Source organism: Dermacentor albipictus, chromosome 3, assembly GCF_038994185.2.
Source record: "Dermacentor albipictus isolate Rhodes 1998 colony chromosome 3, USDA_Dalb.pri_finalv2, whole genome shotgun sequence".
NCBI classification, from domain to species: domain Eukaryota; kingdom Metazoa; phylum Arthropoda; class Arachnida; order Ixodida; family Ixodidae; genus Dermacentor; species Dermacentor albipictus.
The window spans coordinates 51556547-51578770 of record NC_091823.1 but is presented as its reverse complement, the minus strand read 5'-3'; the positions used below and the strand labels follow the sequence as shown (position 1 = coordinate 51578770).

General features: G+C 40.7%; 1 protein-coding gene across 6 annotated transcripts in view; it reads right to left on the bottom strand.

Moving 5' to 3' along the window:
* LOC135914082 (palmitoyltransferase ZDHHC15B-like) overlaps positions 1–22087 on the bottom strand; it is a 28488-nt gene extending 6401 nt beyond the window's left edge. For 2 of the 6 annotated variants that reach the window (XM_065446820.1, XM_065446819.1), the window contains exons 1-11: positions 21807–22087; positions 21361–21387; positions 21148–21242; positions 20919–21039; positions 17663–17732; positions 16429–16582; positions 14436–14565; positions 13139–13265; positions 10495–10575; positions 5785–5835; positions 3740–3852 (exon numbers count right to left, since the gene is read on the bottom strand). In XM_065446820.1, coding sequence (XP_065302892.1) covers positions 3740–3852; positions 5785–5835; positions 10495–10575; positions 13139–13265; positions 14436–14565; positions 16429–16582; positions 17663–17732; positions 20919–21039; positions 21148–21242; positions 21361–21387; positions 21807–21942 — 1105 coding nt within the window. In that variant the 5' untranslated portion in view covers positions 21943–22087. The remainder of the gene's footprint in view (positions 1–3739; positions 3853–5784; positions 5836–10494; positions 10576–13138; positions 13266–14435; positions 14566–16428; positions 16583–17662; positions 17733–20918; positions 21040–21147; positions 21243–21360; positions 21388–21806) is intronic. The other 4 variants (XM_065446825.1, XM_065446824.1, XM_065446822.1 and 1 more) reach the window with 3 other exon arrangements.
* Positions 22088–22224: the final 137 nt, after the last annotated feature.

The following is a 22224-nucleotide window of genomic DNA, read 5'->3' as shown; positions in this document are numbered from 1 at the left end:
AAATTACATACATGCACTTTGCACTGCCAGGAATGTGCGACTGTGTGATCAGCGTTATCACACGGGATCAACACAATGGCTTGCCGACTGCATTCATCTAAGCCGAGCCACCAGCCAAAACGCGCACGCTGCTTCCAGGCTTTTTGGACCCGGAGGTGACCACACGTGGATGTGTGCTCCGCCGGCTCAACTACTGCAGCTGTCAGTCTAGCCCATGCCATCCGATCTCACACTCAATTATTAATAAGGTCTACGCGTGCGACCATATTGGTTCCTCGCCACATGTCGCCAGCCACTCAGCTGGCCTCACTGCTTAGTTCACTAGGCCTAACTAGCACTGCTCATTGGGAGCCAGCAACTAAAGTTGCTGTTTCATGGCAGTCGACATGGCATCAATTTTATTCATCGCTGCCATGAATTCAGCATCATGTGCACGGTTTATGTCCAAAACACATGCAGCATCCCTAATTTCGGCTACTGCATTTAGATAAGTGGTGTGCAAATAGCAAACATTTTCAAATACGAATACGAATCGAATATGAAAGTTAGCTTCAAATGTTGAATTGAATATTGGATAACGATATGCATTTATTGGCAAGTTGCGTTAACTAAGTTGCTATGCTGGAACATTGTAATTGCATGGTCAATGTTAAAAAGAACTATAGTAGTAAGCCATTATATTAAAACATTGTATATTTGGTTCATGTTAACTTGGCAAATTTAGTAACTCCCACTAGCTGTCCGCACCAGCCTATGCCTTACACTGCATCAAATGCACATGAATTCGGAGGCGTTTGACCCTGTGCCAGTCGTCGCTCATCGCACTTGCAGTCAAGCAATAAGCTCAAAAAAGAAAAAGAAAGAAAAACGTGCACCCTCGCTGTCTGCAAAGCTGTGCCCCTTGCTATTGAGAGACTGACTTTCCCGCAAAGTTTCGCATTTAGTGACTAAGTGTGCTTTACAGGCAAAATTTCGCTAGCAGCATGAAATTATTGCAATATCTCCCCAATATTCTTAGATTAGATAGAAACAAATGCAAAGAACCATGTTTGTCCCCACACAGCCAGCGATATATTCAACTTTATTCAAATTTTCGTATCCAACCAAATATTCAAACATTTTTGAATATCTATTTTTTGAAACGAGTACGAATATTAAAAATACAGTGAAAGCTCGTTAATTCGAACTTCAATAATTCGAATTTATGGATAATTCAAACTGTACGATTTGGTCCGGCCAAGCTCCACAGAAGTCTATGTATAAAAAAGTCCGTTAATTCGAACGCGAGAAGGTTCCCTCACGGATAATTCGAACTACGCTCGCCTGGCACACGGCCAGAGAAACGCGCCTACTGGCTACACACAAGGCTGTATTGCCTCCGAAACGGAGAGAACGGCGAGAGACGGCAAAATCGGAAAAAATCTAATCAACGCGGGGTCAGCCAGAAGGCAGCAGCGGCTGCCGCCTCTCCGTTCTACGTAACCTCCGAGACTTCTTGCCCGTTGCGAATCTCGGAGGCTTTCCAAATCTTGTACAGCTGCTAATGTTGTGCGGAGATGGCACGGCAAGCTCCAAAACACAGCGAATCAAGTACATCGCAGCTGCGCTTGCAATTAAGAACCAACGAATCAGGGCCTTCGCCACCTTCACATGTTCAGCGTCTTTGTCTCAGCAGTCTTCATCTGTTGTGCACCTCTGTTTTCAGCTTAGGAGGTATCAGCCGTCGCGATTCATTGTGATGGTGTTAAGCCTCGGCTAACGTTCGTTTCAGTGGACATCGGTGGTGTGGCACAGTCGAACCCAGAGCTTCGACTTGAAGATGGCGTGTGCCCGCGGCACACGCCATCACTTTCTGACACGCCAAATTTCTGACATGCCCTACTGCTTCCAAATCGCAGTGTACTGTTGCCCTCCTTCACTTTCGTTAGTTAGAACTTTCGTTAATTCGAACTGAAGCGGCTTCCCCTTGCGGTTCGAATTAACAAGCTTTTACTGTATAATATTCGATAATATACAAACTTTTCAAATATTCGCAGACCCCTACTTTACATACATTGGGGCTAAGGGCATGTGGCAGTGCAACAGGTAAGTCCTAATAATAATGTATGCTCAAGAAATCTGGCATCTGAAACATTTGCTATCAGAATTACTATCAGAAGTGCTATCGTATATATATGTTGAAGCACAAGCGAACAAAAATGTCCTTTGCTATAACCAATACCATGTCAGATCGCACATTTTTGATTTCATTACAGCAGGAAAATACGCCATTGAAGAAAGCATGACCAACCAAATATTATATTTACTTCATTATCCCCATGGTCGTTATATTGAGGTTCGACTGTAACGAATATCAAAATGAAGGTATGTTCTTGTGTCTGATGAGACTTCATTATAAAGGGGTTCGACTAAGTAAGCTATACAATATCAATGCTGCAAATAACTGAGGGTCTCAGTGATGCTATTATCACACAAATAGCTTGCTTGCATAGCAACATTTTGTCCAAGCACAGCTTTAAAATACTTGTAAAAACAGCACCTTGGCTCCCTCTAGCACTGAATGTCATAAGCGTAGGCAAACAGATGATACTAAATATCATGGCAGTGTGCAATACAAACGGACATCACTGCGCACATCCCTCTACAGCTGTAATTCAAGTATTCCTTGTCTTTCTGGGCACAAGTGAGCCCAATATAGAGTTAGATTCTTCACTCACACTTTTAGTTGTGTTTGATTCCTCACCGTCACTAAAATGAGACAGTATACAGGCACATATTAACTACAGCATAATCTTTGTAACCAGAAATATAAAGATGGTTGATTTCTGTCTTTACCTTAAATTGAGGCTTTTTCATTTATTAGAACTAAATTTTTCCACCTCCGAGTAAATGAGACTGATGACGAAATGGCAAATTCCAAGTCAACAGTGTTTTCGTTTTACTTTAGCACCTCCTATGAGCTAGACAATTTACAATTTTTCCACTGCATCTACCGTCGAGTGCAAATAATGTATACATGGATACGTCATTCCTTTTGTGCTCAATCACTCCACACTTCTAGCAACTGTCTCGCTCTATCTTTTCCATGTTTCTGTGGTTTCAATTAATCTACAGTTCTAATGTGACACACTGAATTTCGTTAATTTACCTTCTGCAGGACTGCAAGATGAGCTTAAATTATCTTTAAAAGAAAGTAAGGCAAAAAGTCTGGGAAGCCTTTGGTACATTTGAACATGGTGAAGTTAAAATATATAATTAAAAATAATTGATCCCATATCCAAGTAATGAAAGTCAATTGTATGATGTCTGAATTTAGTGCCTGTTAACGATGCCATGAAAGCAAACACAAAAGAACAATGGTGTGCCGTATAAGTCGTAAGAGAAATTGCAGAGTGAGACAAAGGCTTCGCATTTAGTTATGGTTCCTGCACAGGTTAGCACTTCACTCTGCATTATTGGAACTGCTCTTGCTTAATTTGTAACTTACCATTTGCACTTTTCTCGAAACCCATTTGTCTCTACTTAAACAAACTTTTTCTTCTTTTGTGCTTCATAGCTTGTGCATACACTGCTTCATATTTAAATTGCGCCTTTGTAACCCAAACTCCTCTTACGATGCAGAGATACTTCAGCATACATGAAACAAACAATTAAGCTCAACTACAACAGTTGCATAATTAAAGTTGCTATGCACGAGCAAATGAATAGGTAAAGCAAGTGAAGGTACCAGGATACTAACCATCGGAATGGCCCGCTTCTTCATCAGTTTCAGCCCATCTCTGCCTTTGGTTCAAGAGTCCATCTGTGTCCTCATCCACAATCTTTTGTGGGAAGGTGACGCCGTCTCCCAAGCTTTGATGTATGAGAGAAAGAAAGCAATAAAAGCACTGCCAAGATACTGTTGTAAAGTACACAAAAAAGCAAAATCCAATCAAATCAGAAGCACCAGAAATGGCAATACTAACTCGCTTGAAATTCTAGGTGCACTCTGTGACAATATGTCCAAGTCTGGCTATATAACCAAATTTTGTACAATAACTCAGCTACATACCCACTTGTTTTCAAAACACCAGTGGAGGTTCCTCTTGATGATGAGCTAAGTGGTAAGTAAGAGTTTACATTTTCTAGATACAAAGATGACAAATCACTGTGCCGACCGAGCAAATGCTTTTGAGAACTGAATAACAAGCCCAGAAAAGGGATGAGGAAGGAGTGCACACTGTGCACTGCTCATCCGAATGCCAAATCAAAATATGCTTTACCAACAAGTCCAAATCATAATATATTTTTAAGTTCTTTTTAAAGTAACAAAAGCTACAATTTTTTAGCAGGTTACCAAGGCCCTACCAATGCCCTCCAGAGCTGCCAGTATTAATGTAAACGTTAAGCTGCCAGTTCCATGCTTGCCACATCAGTGAATTTCATGTAGTGGCAAGTGAAATACTCATTATAAAAACAGCATTGAGCAAAATTAATTGCACTAGAGAGAGGAATTTATGCCAAAAGAAACATGTTAAACACGTTAAAACATTTCCAGTGTGCAACATACTTAAACTGTGGAACTATAAGTTCAAAGCGTCAATCAAAAGGAACCAAGGAGCTGTATTCAGCAAATAGAACATCTGCAAGAAACTCATTCAAATTTAATGAGTCAAATCACTCCTACATTGAATAAGCAGTGAGTTGCTACACAAACACTTCATAATGATTTCTACTGCTTGAATGGCCACAGCTGTTTGAAATTACAACTAATAAAAACTGGCGGATTTAAGTTCACAGTCTGTATCCTGTAGTACAACTCACTATGGCTTCCAACACAGTCCTGCAGAAATGTGCCACTGATAACTGCTCAGCCTAGTTCAAAAATTTTAAATAAAACATCACGTTTTCCAATCACAGTAAAACTATAAAAGCAATATCAGCATAAAAAAGAAAACGTGTTTAACCTTGACCAACATCATTAGGATTTTACTAATTCAACAAACACACATGACACTGTTGCAAAATCTATAGTCTCGTGAAATTCTGCACATTTACACGCCACTGAAGAAATAAGGAAATGTAATAAGAAATTAAACTGACGAGCAAAGCCCTCCAATTGCAGTAAAGCAACATCCTATAAGGAGTGCAGTCATGTCCCAACACTACATATATAATTTAAATGTAAACCTCTACTCATGAAGATGTACAGCACTACCAACGAGTTTGTTTCTCTAGCGTATCACTGCAAGTGCAGCTTCCTTCCCCACATTGAACATTCAGAGGGACCCTGAAGCACACTTGAAATTATGCTGTTCCACACAAATGTGTTGCAGAACACGTGCTAATGAGGCAACAGATGCCAGGCATTCCGACAGCGCACTGCTAGAAGCATGCGAGCTGGAGATGTTTTCTTTTTAACATTCCCAAAGCAAACGCTTCACACTCACTGTAAAACAAATCATTTTGCAATGTCTTCAAGTCTTCGAACGTCCCAAGTAGTAGTGTATTACAACTTCACCAGGCTGCTGAGCTCTGTGGTGCCTCGCATCATACCGCCCTTGAATATACAACACTTGGCTCACGGGATTTTACCTGGCTGATAGACTACACGTAAGCAAACACAACTTTGGAGAAGGTGCTTCAGGGACCTTCCAAATTCACTCCAAGCAACATCACATCAGGCAGGCAGACACACATGCTGAAAGGCAGAGAATGCTATGCCCACATACAAACCACACACATGACCATGCATGTCCCTACATAGCGATAGCAACAGCACAGGCAACAATTTATGCTACCAACCATTCATCCAACAGGAGAGTCTTGCTTTCCCTGGTGGATCGAGTTTTTCGCCTGACAGAAGAAGAAGCAGGTGGCATGCAGGCAAGAAAAGCACTTCTCAAAGCCATGCACAGTCTGTCCAATAGCACCCAGTAGAGCATACAACTAACGCCTACTAACTGTCACTAATTATTGGCTAATATTTTAATGTATAATCACTGCCTACATATTGGCAGCCATGATCAGAACAACTGACAACAATCACGGTGAATGACTAACAGTGGAAATAGACGAATGACAAATTAAACAAAACAAAAGTGACAGACACACAGCAGCTGAGGGTATCACATTCTTGTTTAACTTCTCGCTCTCATCCTTTTGTGCTGTTAGTCATTCCCACCACAATCCAAATTCAATTAACTCACACACAAGCCATAACTGACCCCAGAGTGTGCTCTCTGATTATGCTTCATGCGAGGTCAATGTGCGTCCCCCGATTACACTTCAAGTGAAGTTCGTAACAGATAAACCTCCATTACTTTGCCTTCTATAGCCACTATGCACAGCTGTTCACAAATGCTTTCGAAACAGAGAAGCCACAAGAAAAATTACATGCTCATTTGCACTGTTGGCACAAGTGAGCCTGGAGTTTTCCAAGGTGCGACAGTACTATGTGGACAATGTGACGTCTGATTGTATTGGGAATCTCTTGTTTATTTAAAGAGTACGTTTATGACTGTTTGAGCATGCTATACTACCATCTTCCATACACAAGTTGCCACAACTACATGACTGCAATTCGAAGTGCAATTAATCACAAGCTCAGGAAAATATCTACAGCCAGAGGCCAAGCTTTATAGCCAAGCTGTTTCACACCTTGCTTTTTATATTACATATACTATTACTCTGTGTGTATCTGTCACACATTTCTGACAGCTTATGTGCTAATGCAACTACAGCCAAACCTCAATATATAGTGAACTTCAATATAATGAAATTCTCAATATAACGAGGTATTTAACTTTTCAGAACCTCTTGTCCATATGACACCATGTATTTAGAACCTCAATATAACCAAGTGTGTTTGTATGCGATTTCAATATAATGAAATTTCGCTTCCACTGCAAAGAAATGCCAAGACAATAAATGGAAATTTCTGTGGATGCAGATGGTCAAATAATTGAATTACAAGCGGCTTCTTGCAAACGCATCTCTCAAATTGCGCACAGGGCAACAAGAGCGACCCCCGAAGTGGAGGTGCATCATGTTCCGTATAAAGTCCAAGTGCAATAAGACCCTACCACGCCCGCGCTCTTTGTGCTTCAGGTGCGAGTGAAAGCTCACGAGGGTGAGACAAAGATGGTGGCTTCACAAGTGCCGCCATCCCGTGTGAGCAAGGAGAAAGAGGGGGAGGGGAGCTCGCTCAATGCGATCAAGCACGCGCAACAAGAGGCAAGTTGGTACTTCGCGATTTCTGGTGCTTCTCCACCGTGGCTGCACATGGCTGTAAGCGCGGCTGCGCACATAGGCAGCTGCGCACCCTACTTTAGAAGTAATCTGGCGCCTGTGCAAAGAGCGGCCATACCCGAACGATGCGGCATCATGTTAGCTGTCTTCCCCCACGTTTAGTATTGGAGGCTGCGTAATATCGAGTTTCAGTGACCCGTAGAAGCAAGAGACAGACGAGATAGACGAAGCATTCGCTCCCCGCTGCCGGCGCTTTTCATGATATTGTCATCCCAGTGCAGGTGACGCTATTAGCCGTGGGGCTGGAGTGCATGCGAAAGCGTGGCTGGCTTCACCTAATTCGCTGATGTGAAGGTAAGAGTAAAGACTTTCTTGAGACGATTCCAAAGCTGAGCATTCATCACAGATACGTGCACGCCAGTGTCAATCAGAGCCGTAACAGGTACACCATCCACGTTCACTTTAATGAGGTTCCAATGTGTGGGCAAGGTCAGAAGAGGATTTTTGCGTCGGGTCGGTTTGGCAGCAATATCATCGACGTGGCATGAAACAGTATCATTCGTCGCCAACTCCCAAATTCATCAAAATGAATTGTTTTCTCACTCAAATCAGCTTCTTTCGATTGCCTAACAATTCAGACAGTTCTGTGGCCCCTTTCCGTGTAAGAAAAATTGATCGGTGACTGTACTCATTTGCATAAAAGGTAGAATTTGAATACATCGAAGCTTCAATATAACGAAGCAAATTGCTGATTTTACCTACTTCGTTATGTCGAAGTTTAACTGTATATATTTAACATACTGTATAAATGTGCATATTTTTGGACGAACTGAGTCACTCGCACATACATAAATCACTTAATGGGTTACTCACACAACCAGTGCAATTCACTTTACTCATGGCTTCTACGTGCAAAAAGTTTTATGAGCAGCCAGCTTTACAAAGCTCAAAATCTCACACCAACTGGGGCAGTGCTGCCATAACCTATCTTTCAATCAACAGCCTCCTCAAGAAGTAAATATACTTTGTACTTGTGGCCTCGCATATGGGTTGATTGCATCTAAGATGCTTTTGGAAAAATTGAAGGTATTGTTGAACTAAACTTATCCAAAACTTTATAAGAGGAGCCGCACTTAAAGATTTTATTAGTACACTAAAGAATTTACTGCCTAACTACAAAGTGCATCATCAAACCAACAAATTTGGAAAGATACCCTGCCTGCATACTTCAAATATTGTCAGATATTTGTGGATGAGTGCACTTTCTAAATGAAGTCTAAGCAAATTTGTGAACCTTAAGACCAAAGTTTCAATGCAGCAAAGTTAGAGTGTCATACTATTTTCAAGAATTCTAGACTCCATTTCTAACCAGCAGATCCTGCAACACAGCAAAGCTAGATACAACTAAATGCAGACAATACACAAAGCAGAGCATGCGTGCCACAGCGAAACTTGGCAGAACTACAATAAATCCCGTAACAACTGCTTGCATAGCCATGGCAAATTTTGCACGTAACCGATAAGGTCACGACCATTCCATAAAAAATGCATCGTCAGCTGCCATAAATACGTAAGCACAGGCAAAACAGGCAGAATGCTGTACATGCTTCCAATCTCTCTATATCACATGTGTCAACCATCAAGCTAGTCAGCACAATACTTCTGAGCAAAGCAGCAAGATCAAATCAACAAGTACTAGCACTTGCACATAAAGAAAAGGCTAGTGCAAGCATTTGATTTGGCTAGTCAAGCCAAATTTATTTTGGCTTTTTGTCTGTGCTGCCTACATCATGTATGGAAGTGAAATAAACCTGATTTGATTTGATTGTCATTGTAGGCCAAACCATACTGCTGAAACAAACATGCCTTAGTTACAGTTATTTGAAAGTGCCAGCAGCAATACTGTGGCATTACGAAGGCTGTATTCACCTCTTCCCATTAATTAATTGGCAGAGGTGAGAGAAGGCAATAAATGTACAAATTAAGCAAAGGCTGCATCCATTTCAGCCAAACACTTCATGATGCTAATGGTGGCCAGGGCTCTGTGTACTTTCCAACTCTGAGCTATTTGGCCACTTTTATCTGTGATAACATGCTGATTTTACTTGACAGTGGATGCTTGCAATAAAATTGGAATGGTGGGCTATGCAAGATGACTTGCAAGGCAAGTACAGTTCTGCTTCTTAGCACACAATTCTTTTAGGCAAGCAGAAGAAAAATAGCTATGCTGAATGTGGTGCAACGTCAAGCATGAAGCAAGCGAGGCTTAATAAGGGACAAAGTGCTTTTGAGATGTTCTAGCAAAACCGAATTTTATTAATGGAGGATCAAGCCAAGTGTTTGTCAGAGTCAAAACAGAATTGCTTGCTAAAAATAAAGGAGCTGGGAGGAATACAACAATCTCGCTGCTTAACTGCGTGGAGTTCTACATATTGAGACCTGTACTAACTTTCTGACAAACTGTTATTAATGCTGTGACAGGAGAACAACATAAGCTAGCCTTATCCTAGGCTGCAAGCTCAACGAATGACTGAAAATCTTGTACAGTCATGTGGAAATAGGCATATCCATATCACCCACCAGTGCGATCAGCACCTAACTGCTGCTGCAATGTCAGCTGGACAAACTACCGTCAAATTTACAATGACCATTTAGTTTAACTTTTCAACATAGATTGCAAAATTCAAGGTTATACTGTCACAATGCACACTATAGCAGAACACAACATAGCTGAATTGTGGTCATAAGACAGGTGTTGTAAACCACCAATGGGATAACAGGTGAACAGTTCATGGCAATGATAATGCTTTTAAAATAAGTTTTCGCTGTCACATTAGGTTTTCTGGCATTAACATTGTTGTATTTACACACAAGATTACGAACTGTGAGAGCCTTAGTGAATACCACTCCTATAACTTAAGGGAGAAAAAATAATAAGCAGATATAAAAGTGTATGCCAGCCATTTAGCAAACATAACCATTTGTTTACAAATTCCAACTTCCACCCACTTCAGCCAGTGTGAACATTCATGGAGTTGTTACCAGCTTGTTTCTCCTCAACTAAAATGTACAGCTGAAATGTACATATCAACTTGTCAAAAAAAAAAGAAAGAAACCACTGGGGTTGCTTGCCACTATGCTCACATTCCAAGCCTCGTGCTACAGCAAAATCTACCAGGCATTGCTACAAGTCCGTCCCCCTACACAGAGGTTGGCGGAACACAAGGCAAGACTATGTCAGGCAACGAGAAACATGTGGCTAACCTTGCCTGCTCCGTGCTCCCCATGGAGTTGTACGAACTGGCCAGTTGGGTGCGTGTTGGATAAGTCACCCCATCACCCAGGCTGTCATGCACAGAGAATAGATCGCAACAAGGGGCAAATGTATCCTTGCAGTGAAACGACGACCTGGTCGTACAAGAGTATTCCCACCCAGACCCTCTCTCCTCGGAAGCATAGTGCAGCTGCAGATGGGCAGACAGTGTAGTTTCATGCAGACACTATTCTGGGCTAGCACGGCTGAAGCCAAAGACAGTGCACAAGTATCCCTATTCATGAAGTTCAACTAATACCTGCCTATTCTTGGCAATGGCACACTGAATACTACAGAATTTGAACACTGTAGAAATAGAAGTGACTGAAAATAACATTGCTAACATATTAATAATAAAACTTCCATGTACGCATTAGGTAGTCTGCGCCAGCATAACTGAGCTGAATACAAGTGACCTTTGTATTCAATTATGTACCCAGTGTGTGCATGTGTGCATTGAACATTTAGTACACATATACAAGAATGCTGCCTCTTCATATTAGCTGGTTACTGCCTGCTCAGTGCTTTTCTTAAACGTTTTTCCTATATTTATCGGTGGAGCTCAGAAAGAACTCATTTTAACACAGCGCTTCACACAAAAGGCTTTTGCAGCTGATATTGAACAATATTAATATGCACGTTTTTGTGTTATTGAAGACAGTTTGAAGCCGTGATTGCATGTATGAAAGCTAGTGCCTGGTACACAATATTAATTGAACTCACAAAGGGGGAACTTGAATAGAATAAGGAAGAGGACAGATGTGTACAAAACGAGCAAGACAAGCACAAAGCCCTGCCACAATGCCTGAAGCATGGACACATAAGCACAGTCAACATCACATTCCCATTTGATTTTCCTCGATATCACAAATACTACACGCTGTTTTTCCTGCAGGAATGTGTTTATTGCCAGTACCTTCTAGCTAGATAACAAAGCATTAAAAACATTGACTGCTTTGTAACTCTCATCACCTTGTGAGTAGATAACACATCTAAACAAAATAAAATATGAAGCCATTTAAAAGTGTAGTCATGCACCTACTCATTAAGATTAGAAATGTCAGTGTTTTGCCAAACTCCAAATCCCCTACCACACACACCTGAGATGGGCAACCACGATAGCCAAAATACTTACCGTATTTACTCGCATAATGATCGCACTTTGTAAAAAAAAAAGTGACGCAAATTCAGGGGTGCGATCATTAGGCGGGTTAAATTTCCCACGAAAGGAAACTTTTCTTTTTTCATCCCCCATTTGCCATGGGATGACAAGCAGGCGGCTGCCGCTGTCACTGCGGGACACCAGAACAAAAATGGTGGCCGGCAGAGCAAGCCGAACGCGATTATTTATCTTCTCGTGAGTACATTACACGCATTAAAACAGTTTCTCCCATATCAGTAATGAATAATATTGTTACTGTCGGCAAGTGTGCGACAATAACGTAGCCACGTCCACTGGACAGAAACAGAGATGGGTGCGCTTAGCTGCCAGTGACATAGAAACACATAGCGGGCATGCTGCGGAAACTGCGGCATTTGTCTTCATTGCTATCCTAATACAGCACGTTTCCGCTAAGGGTGGGCGAATATCTTAGCTGCATTACGGGCGTCGGCGTATGAATAGGGTACACTCAATAGGGTACGTATCAGTGTAAACATGGCCACTATCGTTGCTGCTCGCGATTTGTTACGTGCCCACGAGTACAGACGAGAAGAATCGAAAGGCGCCTTTTATGTTGTTGTTAACCAAAACCATTATAAAGCTTACAAATAATAAAGCCGAGGCAAATTTGGTTCTAGCTTTTTTTTTTTTTTTTGTGGAAGTGCGGAAAGTGATGAAAGGAATGAAATAGGGCATCTGCTTATTAATGTTGGGTGCGTGCAGACCGCTTGGTATGTCTTCAAGGGTCGTTCGCATAGCATTAGACAGATGGTGAGTGCGATCATCATTAGCTAGACTTGGCACACGACATATTGCTGCGACAAGTTCACAGTGCGATCATTACACGGGAAAGAAAAAAAAATCGAATTTTGACGACAAAATTCAGGGGTGCGATCATTATGCGAGTAAATACGGTAACCCATAAACATAGAAAGGTAAAGAAAAAAGGACGTCTGGAATGCATCATAGTGGTTTCTACTGGTACGACAGTACCTCAAATTGCTACAAGTGGTTATTGGCTTAGTAATGAAAATTACCTTCAACACTGCTAAGAGAAACCAAGGAGCAGCAGATTTTTTTCCAGTACATGCAAGCAACTGATATTCAATTCTCAAAAGTCTTTAGCACTTAGCCATGAGCTATTGTTACTCTATCTGTGTTCATGACAGCCACATTTCAGTCATTCATATCCACATGAACATTCCAGGTTGAAACACTAATCTCAAGAACTTCCAACAATGCGACTTTTCAGAAAAACAGGCTTTACCCTTGAAACAAAGAGACGTGCAAGTGCATGCAAGAAGGAACATCTTCTGCTATATACTGAGAATTTAACTTGAACTGTTTCTTCAGTGTTTTGCAAATGTAAGCGTGCTACCATGCCTCAGGTTTTCTTAAAAACAATGGGGGTGGGGTATAGAGCAGAAAAGCACCTTGTGAAAACTGGTAGAATCCAGAGACGGCGGTTGTCACCGAATACCTCGGCCACATTGGCCTGGTGGCCAAGGCTGAAGCCATGCTTGTCCGGGCCAGTGCGAAATATTGGTGGGCGGAATGCCTCTGTAATTAAAGAAAGCAAAAATGCATACTGTGGCTTGGCAAGAACAGTGCAATTGCAACAAATTAATGGATTGCTGGGTTTCATTTCACCACCCCCTTTTCTTTTTCATTTTTGTCAGAAGTGCCCACAAGCACGGCCACAGTACGGCTGTGAAAATTTACTCCAGCATTTCGATGAGTTCACCCAACATAGAAACTTGTCAGGCCATTTTTATCCAACGGGAAAATTACTGCAGCTGTCATCGCCTTCCATCGTTCTTACGCGCTTCATCCTTTTCTTCCTTGAAACAGAATAAAAAGCTGTTTCCTTCTCTTTCACAGTCTTGGACGCTTTATCACTTTGTTAGCGCTTAAACAGAAGTATGTATTTGCACCGTTATGTGACAAGAGCTTGGTGCCCAGATGCCAACAACCGGCGCAATGCACTGTCACTTCCCCGTGGCCGCAGTCGGGCTGCTGCTGTGCTAGTTCGGCCATTGTATGCTTGAACGCAGCAAAATAGCATTTGCGCAAGCGTCCCATCACATAGTGTTTTTCGTATTTCGTTTTTGTTCTTTCTCTGCAAAAACAATTAGGCAAGCTTTAGCACGAAAAAGTGCTTGAATATGAGGCTATTAGAGGCATTTTACAACTTTATAATTCACTTGTTACACAATCAAGCAATAATTTAAAAGTTGACTAAATAAAAACAGGTAATTAATATTTAGTGATTAAAAATATACTGGTTGTAAGTACACACGACTACCGCTAATATGCAGTTAGTACGATTTTTCTAGAGCTCTTGTTTTCTTTTTTAATATCTTCTTCAAAGTTAGCTGGGACACCCAGTATATATATATATATATATATATATATATATATATATATGTGTGCGTGCTTATGCAAAACTGTCAAACGGTACACTCTTTCATAGTGATCTACTCTTTCTAGCCATCAGTGCTATTTTAAAATAATGCAAGACCATGACAAAAGCCTTTGCTTCCAATGAAGAAACGCTTCAACTACCTCACAGCAAAGTGCCGTGCCATTTGATCAAACTTAAATGGTAAGCGAACGTGACATACACTTTGGGTAGTGCGTTATAAAGAAAACAAAAATCCACAAGTACACAAAAAAAGCATCGATCAAACCATTTGGTGACTTTCATGTGAGCAAGAAAGGCCAACACACCGAGCGTAGAGCGGTTCACCATGACGAGGAAGCAGTGATAGCCAAACAGCGAGACCAAGCTGATGGCAAACATGAAAGCAACGAAGAACAAGAACAAAATGTGGAAACGTCCCCATCCTTCAAGGTCATTCTGAAAGAGATGCAGAAGGTGCTTTTGGAGACGACATTTAGAAAAAGTTTAGTCTGAAAAATATTACATGTCATACAGCTTCCTCCTTCTGGTCTTTTGAACAGCATGTTACAGAGTACAATTAGATTTGTAACTGAAACCTGAAAAATAGGGCTTACAGTAGTATGCCTTGCATCAAAATCTTCCACTGGTATTCTGACTGAGAATGAGATACAATAACAAATTATGGGCTTGAGGGCTGATGGGGATATTTTCTGAGCAATCTACATGAATGGTATCTTGGATTTTTTCCCCGATAATAGTAGATACTTCAGCAAGAAAAAATAAAGCAGGCAGAAGCACACAAAATTGATAACATCAAAAGCAAGACAACTGAATTTAGGTTCAAGTATGATCTCTAAGCACATCTCAAAAGGTATCACACTGTATTACTTGTTCGCATATTTCAATCTTTGCAACAATGCAAGACAAACACACATGAAAGAAGCCCTAAGTGAGCCCTACTAAAAAAAAAAAAATACTTTTTTTTTTTAATAGCACAGTCTGACTCACTAGCGCACTGCAGAAAATATGGCTCCACAGCCAAGTGAAACAAGTACATCTCAAATGGTATTAAGCAAACTAAGACACATACACAGATTAAGTAATTTGCACACTCTCGTCTAATAGCTACGTTTCACCAACTAGGCCAACAGGAAGCACCCGGCAGCCATTACACTCTTGGCTTACAGCCCCTTAGCAAAATACAAGACCTTGTGCAAGCTCCTGCAGGACAATGTATTACTCTTCCCCGCCAGATAGATAAGAAGGGCCACCCGATACTTTTTGCCCCAAAACAGCAAACTACTTTCAAAGCATATTTTTGGGAGAGCATGTGAACTACCTCTCCAACTGTATCTTGTGAAAGACACTACAAAGGAAGACAATCCCTATAATCACGCATCTTGTATCATGCACATGTATTGTTTATTTGCTGTTGCTTCGATTTTTTGAAGAAGTAACTCCCTGCTGAATAATGCCTGAATCAGAGGTCAACATTATTAAAATGAATAAAGGTTACCATATTTCTGATTTTGAAGATTTTACAAGATAAAACACTGCACCAAATCGCTTTTCCACATAAAGCAGATCTGCAGAAGAAACCTTCTCATTTTATCAAACAAACTGTTGTGAAATGTGTTGCAGTGCAAACAGCTTTCTCTGTATTATTCCGAGGCCCTCTCTGGCTTTGACCCCTTAGTTATGCAGGACACTAACCCCCGTATTCAGAAATGCAACTTAACTCAAAACCCATGCTTGACTTGATTTAGATGACTCCTGGCGTTAGCATGCCCAAAGACGTTCACTGTGTTTCCTTCGGCACGTTCATGATAGGCGTCACTTAGATCGAGTCAAGCATGGGCTTCAACTTAAGTTGCATTTCTGAATACAGGGGTAAATGACAAAGGGCATTAAAGGACAAAGGACAGGATGTTCAAATACAACTGTCCTGGTACCAGTTCTAGCAGTCTAAAATGGAACACCACTCCCCCCCTTTTTTTTTTCACTATTTTTTATCAGGCTTTTCATTTAAATTTACCGAGTTCATACTAGTAGCATTATACTAAAAATGTTGTGGGCAGTTCAGCCATTTCTGATTAAGCAAAAAAAAATAATAATAAGGAAAGATAGACAAAAGGCAAGAACATAGAAGTAGCTGAAGTTTAAGTGACAGCTAATCAACAATGTCAAGCAAGTTGATAATGACTTCTTACCTGACTAGTAAGTAAACAACAGCAGTCAAAGATAACATACATAATGTACAAAAAATAAATCATAAATATAGATGTTTACCAGCAATTCAAGAGTGGCAAGATAACCTACCGTCCAGAACTTGATGAAGAACTGCAGTGTTGTAGCAGCCACGTAAAGGCAGTAGATTAAGGAGTAGGCCAAGAAGAGGATGAAGTACTTGTAATTTGTGAAAGACACACAGTTGTTCACCCAAGGGCAATGATGGTCCATTTTCAGTATGCACCTGACAAGGAAGTGGCACCAGTCTTAAATGACTTGGACACATGAAAATTTTGTTAATACAAGAACGATGTAGGCTCATCAATAGACCTATAATAAGCATAAGAATGTGCAAAACCTAAATTTGACAAAGAGGGACACAATAAGCTTACCAAGTGCTACTTAGCCAGGTTTCTGAGTAAATGCTATACAGACGCTGCTATGCCGCACAATTCAAGGCAAGATTTTATGTATGTTGGTGAAGAAAATATCTCCCCTCCTCTTCATCCTTAACCAGCACTTTAAACGAACAGTTTGTGTTTGTTACTATAGATCAAACCACTACGCATATTTCTCACTGACGACAACAAATAACATGTCTCATATCAGAATCTAATCAGAATGATATTGCAGCTTTTTGTCCAGTACCTTCTCTACGTACCTGGTTGGCAAATGTTTTAGGATAAGCAGTTGTGGTTAACTTATGAACAGTTTCTAGACCATGGGATGCAAAATGCAACTTACAAAACCAATTTTAGCATGGCAGGTCCTCAGTTGTTTGCAGAGGAAACAAAGTCAAACTTTTATTAGGTGAAGGGCTTTTCAGATTTAAACTAAATACATTAATTAAACGAGACCCAGAGCACTTTGACAATGATATACAGAGCTAAAGACTTGGTTCATAGAATTGTATTAATGGATAAGTATGAAGTGCAACAGCCATAAAAGGACACTTCCTTTTTTAGGTGGCCAACACATTCACTCCACATCTCAAAGGTACAATCTACAATCTGTGTTTCCCTGTGACACTTCATATGTGTATTCCAGGATATGCGCTCAGGCAATGAGAAAATTCGATTTCTTTCGAAGCCCTCAGATTGCATATGAAAGCATATGAAAAAGCATATGAAAAATCTTGTGCAGGCCACTAAACAATATTGCTTCTTCACTTGATACTATAGTACAACATAGCCAAGTATGAGATCAGGGTGTTGATCAGGGTAATGTTGGTCCCACTTAAGGAGACCAACATTAGAGCCCGTGCAAACAGCATAGCTGCTGTTTTAGCAAGAAATGCAAGTTCCTGCTCTAGCCAGAAACTCACCTCCCACAAACTGAACAGTGGTGTGCTCTGTCAGGCTTGATGAGGTGGCACTTCTCACAATATCTCACCACTACAATTAAAGAGAGAAAAAAAGAAGACACTTGATAACAGTTCCTGAGAAGGAGGACACATTGTTCTCTGAAACAGGTCATATGTGCCAGCAAAGCTACTCGTGAATGCAAATACAAAAAGAAAAAAGAAAACTATGACAGTGTGCTTATCCAGCCCTGCATGGTACACAATTGTTTTTTTTTATTGCGCTAGCAATAAAAAATGAACACTCCAGGCACATTTATGCCGTCACCGTGATGTTCCATATAAAGTCCAAGGGAGACAACATTGTCGCCATGCGCTGTATGCTGTATGCGCAATTGAAAGCATGCGAGGGTGAGCAGACAATGGTGGCTCAATCTTGCGCGCACAAGGGAAGAAAGCGGGAAGGAAGCATGCCGTCTTTCCTTGTGCACAAGGCACTGGGGGAGGGGTGGGAGGGGGCATTCTACTCCCGTGGTGGCTGTGGATGGTACAGCCACACAGGCCCCATCTTGAAAGCAATCTGCAGTGGCAATAGAGTGCGCCAAGTGCTGATAGCAATATACTCGCTGTTGCTGCCGCACTTTCTTACTCCAGCGATTTGACAGGAAATGTGTGCGATCATCAAGTGAGATGTATTCATGTTTGCTTGTGTGTGACACCACACTGGTTAATTTAACTAGTAAATGAATGTTTAAAAGTTTATAGGGCTAATAAAACTACTATCCTTACTTCGTACAGCTGTCTACTAACTTGCTATCGCAATTGGTGCTTCGCTTTTGAGGAGAAACTGTGACTTCTTTATCATGCTGTTAGTAATTTGAAAGCAGTTTCCCTGAATGATGGCACAAATTAAAACTGGCTGCCATGCTAGAGGGTGGGTTAAATTGTTTGGCATGTGCATCTAGTGGGCAAGCATATGCAGAAAAGCACCTAGGACAACATTCGATACCCGTTGGCTTTATCACTTATCTGCAGCTTTGCTGCACAAGTCCCCAGACATGTTGCTTGCTCAGTATAGCAGAGTATGTTATGAACTTTTTGCATTTACTTTGATAACTTGTGGATGCATACTTGTAAACAACCTTTCTTCAGGGGAGTTTTACAAAATGGGCCTTACACTAAACAGAACAGATGTAGGTGCCACACCACAGAAAGTTGTCAGTTTGGAATGCCTTCAATAATTTGGTTCCTAACAGGCAAAGGCAGGAACTGCAAATGTGTGCTTATTTTGATTGCACTTTGTAATAGAGTTGAACAAAGGTGCATTAGAACCCATTTAATTAAATCACAGTAAATCACTTCTTACACCTTGGGGGAAAAACACAAAAGTAAAATCAAATGAATATCACCTGTAGTGATAAAAAACAGTACATTGGGAAATATTCTAAGATAAATACTTTCCACTGCTCCTAAGCTATACAGTAAACTTCCACTCAGCACTTTATAAAGCCAGTGCTACTTATTCAGTACTGAGCACTAACCACTCTCCTCTCCAGAGCACTAATTTGTGACCTAGAGGGGAAAATGGGTAACCTGAAAGCAGATGATGGGTTCAAGGTATGATGCTAAATACTACATGGCTCAAGTGGCTAACCTTATGCATACAAGCATAAGGTATGCATAAGCATAAGTTTTCTTGCTCTAATGTTTGAGCACTCTATATAGGGAATAATGCTCTGTACAGCCACTACCAGCTTGAAGTGACACTACAAAGGCTACTTTTATTCATTCAGTGGCCAAATGTTAATTATATAGAGTAATCTTCCATTTTGTAGATGTTGTGCCAGGACATCCATTCCAGTACACCAGTGTGATGTCATGGTTTTCAAAGCATGTCATATTATTTGGGCTACTTTATGAGAAATATGCTCAAAATATGTTAGATTGAATCTTGCATTCATGAGGGTGCAATGCAGTCCTACTTTACTAAGGAACTATTAACTAGACCTCATTAGACGTTGTTAATATATATTATGTCACAGCAAGCTGCTGTAGGAATCTTGGAACATTGTTGCTACCTGTTTGTTTTTACCTTCATGCTTACCAAACATCCTCTCATGACAATAGTGGCCATTTTATATTGCAGAAGCACAATTAACAAATACAGGTGAACTTAACAATCCTGTTTAGTGTCCCTTTAAACCATTACAGTACCATTACCTTCTCATGTTAACAAGATGTGTTCAATAAAAGCTCAACATATTTCCCGCTGTTTGTTTACTGTTATTAACACTTTTTTTCCCCCCTGCATAACAAGTAATGATAAACTATCAAAGCTCTTAAGCAGGCTGCTACAACAAGTTCTACCGGTGTTGCACGCTCACTTTTAAATGTGATCAAGAACGATCTGGATTGAATTTCTCAACCCCGAATCACTGCCTTCCATAGCTTGGGCAAAGGAGCTAATCATAACTGATAAATTCGATTCCAATCTAGCTCAACAGCAATCAAAAGCGCACTGTGTGTCTCTTGTATTACTCAGGCTATAGAGTGAGTCCACAAGGAAACATGGTCATCCCAATGTTGTTACATAATAAATAAATAACTGTACCTAAATAAATTCATTTAGATGAAATCTCAGACCAATGCAATATTACAGCAAGATGTAAAGGTCTCTGAATAGTGAGAAAAGCAGTTTCCCTTTCCTATTTATTGAGCTCTTTCCAAATAATTCATGTAACAAGAACAGTTTTAAAAAATCTGTAGAAAAGGTGTACAGGGTGGATATGGGATCAATAACCCAACCTCTGCAAGTGAGCTTTTAAACTCAATTATACTTGACTGTTAACACCTTCAATGTTGAATAATTGATCTCAATCATAATGTACATAATAAGTGAAGCACTACTCTAGCTGTGACCAAAGGCAGAATTCAATTTAGAATAAAATTATTGTTATTCCAGCTCTTGCTATTTGGGTGCTACCAAGGCCACTGGTAAGCCATGCCTCAACAAGTTTTGGTTACCTTATTAGGGAGTTCTAGAAATAGTGTACACAAGCGACTTCGTGTACCCAAAAAAATCTTTTTTGTATGCATTTTGCATTCATTGCTTTCTTTTGTATGCTTGGCGGATGCGTCCCTAAACTTTCGACCCACTATTTCTAGAACTCCCTGTCAATGCCCACAAGTCTCAGAAAAAGTTGATGAGAGCAATGTTTGCTATTGTACTGGATCATGGCATGGAGGTCTTTAACATTGTATACATGGCTGAATAACTCACTCCCATTCATGGTCCTACATGAGACAGGAAGGTTCTTGGCAAGCCTTTCCAGCATTTGCCTTTGATTATCTTCACCGAGTTCCTTTTCCAGGCGCTCAGCATCCGCTGGTAACAGGTAGAACTGGATGAAAACATACAACACTCTCAATGTTAACTTGCTACAGCATTAAAGCAACTTTTTGCTTAATGTAGCTTCTGAGGCTGTTTCCACAAATAAACACATTCTTACTTGCTTTGGAATGGTACCTGGCTCTGTGAATATGGTCTGCCAGTACGACCAAGCGAACATTGCGAAACAGGCATGAAAGCCAATCAGGTAAAATACTGCAAATGGGAAGAATCACGTAAACAATTTTTCACAGCTGTAAAAATGCAAGGTACATTTCTGTGGTAAATTTAAATGTGAAAAGCAGTATGGTGATACAAAAGATGAAGTACTTACTTTTTTGGATTATGTTCTCAATGGTAACTGCAATAAAAAATAACAAGCAGGGCATATAACTACGCACCACAATATTATTATTATTTTTTTTTTCGGGTTTTAAGGAAGGGACAGAACGCCCATATCGGATGCTATAATGTGCGTAAAGTGATTCAACACAGACTTCCTTGGTATGCAAGTTAGGAAACGCAAGCAATTGCAAATAGAGCGGAAATGCTGAAATCATTCGATTCTAGAGTCGATCGCTACGAACACACTACGACGCCGAAAGCAAACAGACGCCTTATCAGTAAAAGAAAAGCGTGCCAAGCTGTCCACCGCACAGTTGCGCATAATCAACTCATAAGCTGTGTTCTTCTGATTGATCCAATCGCAAGAAATAAAGCAGCAGCTATAACACTGGCGTTACCAAGCCCTCAGATATGAGAAGGTGGAAAATGGCTTACACAAACACAGTTGGATGACATACGCGTAGTAGGACCAGGCTACTATGGTCGTGATGAACAACACTGGAAACCATTTGAAAACACGAACACAGACGGAACACACCGTTCCTTGCATTTTGAATAATCCGGGAGGCATCTTAACCCATCCTAAACGGAACCCACTGCTCTGTGATGCCCGCTATGAGGCTGGCCGAGGCGTACAAATCGCACTGACGTCAAAGAGCGGCAGCCATGTTCTGCTGTTGATGTCCACGCCATAGTCCACGCCTTAAAGTCCCCTATCGTCAAGAGGGAGAAGCTCGAAGTAAAGAAAATATGGGATAACCTAATGTTTCTGGTTTACTGACGGACGGACAATATGCATTTGCTTCCGTTTTAATCAATAGAGCCTAGCATTTTGCTCCTATTACATATTTAT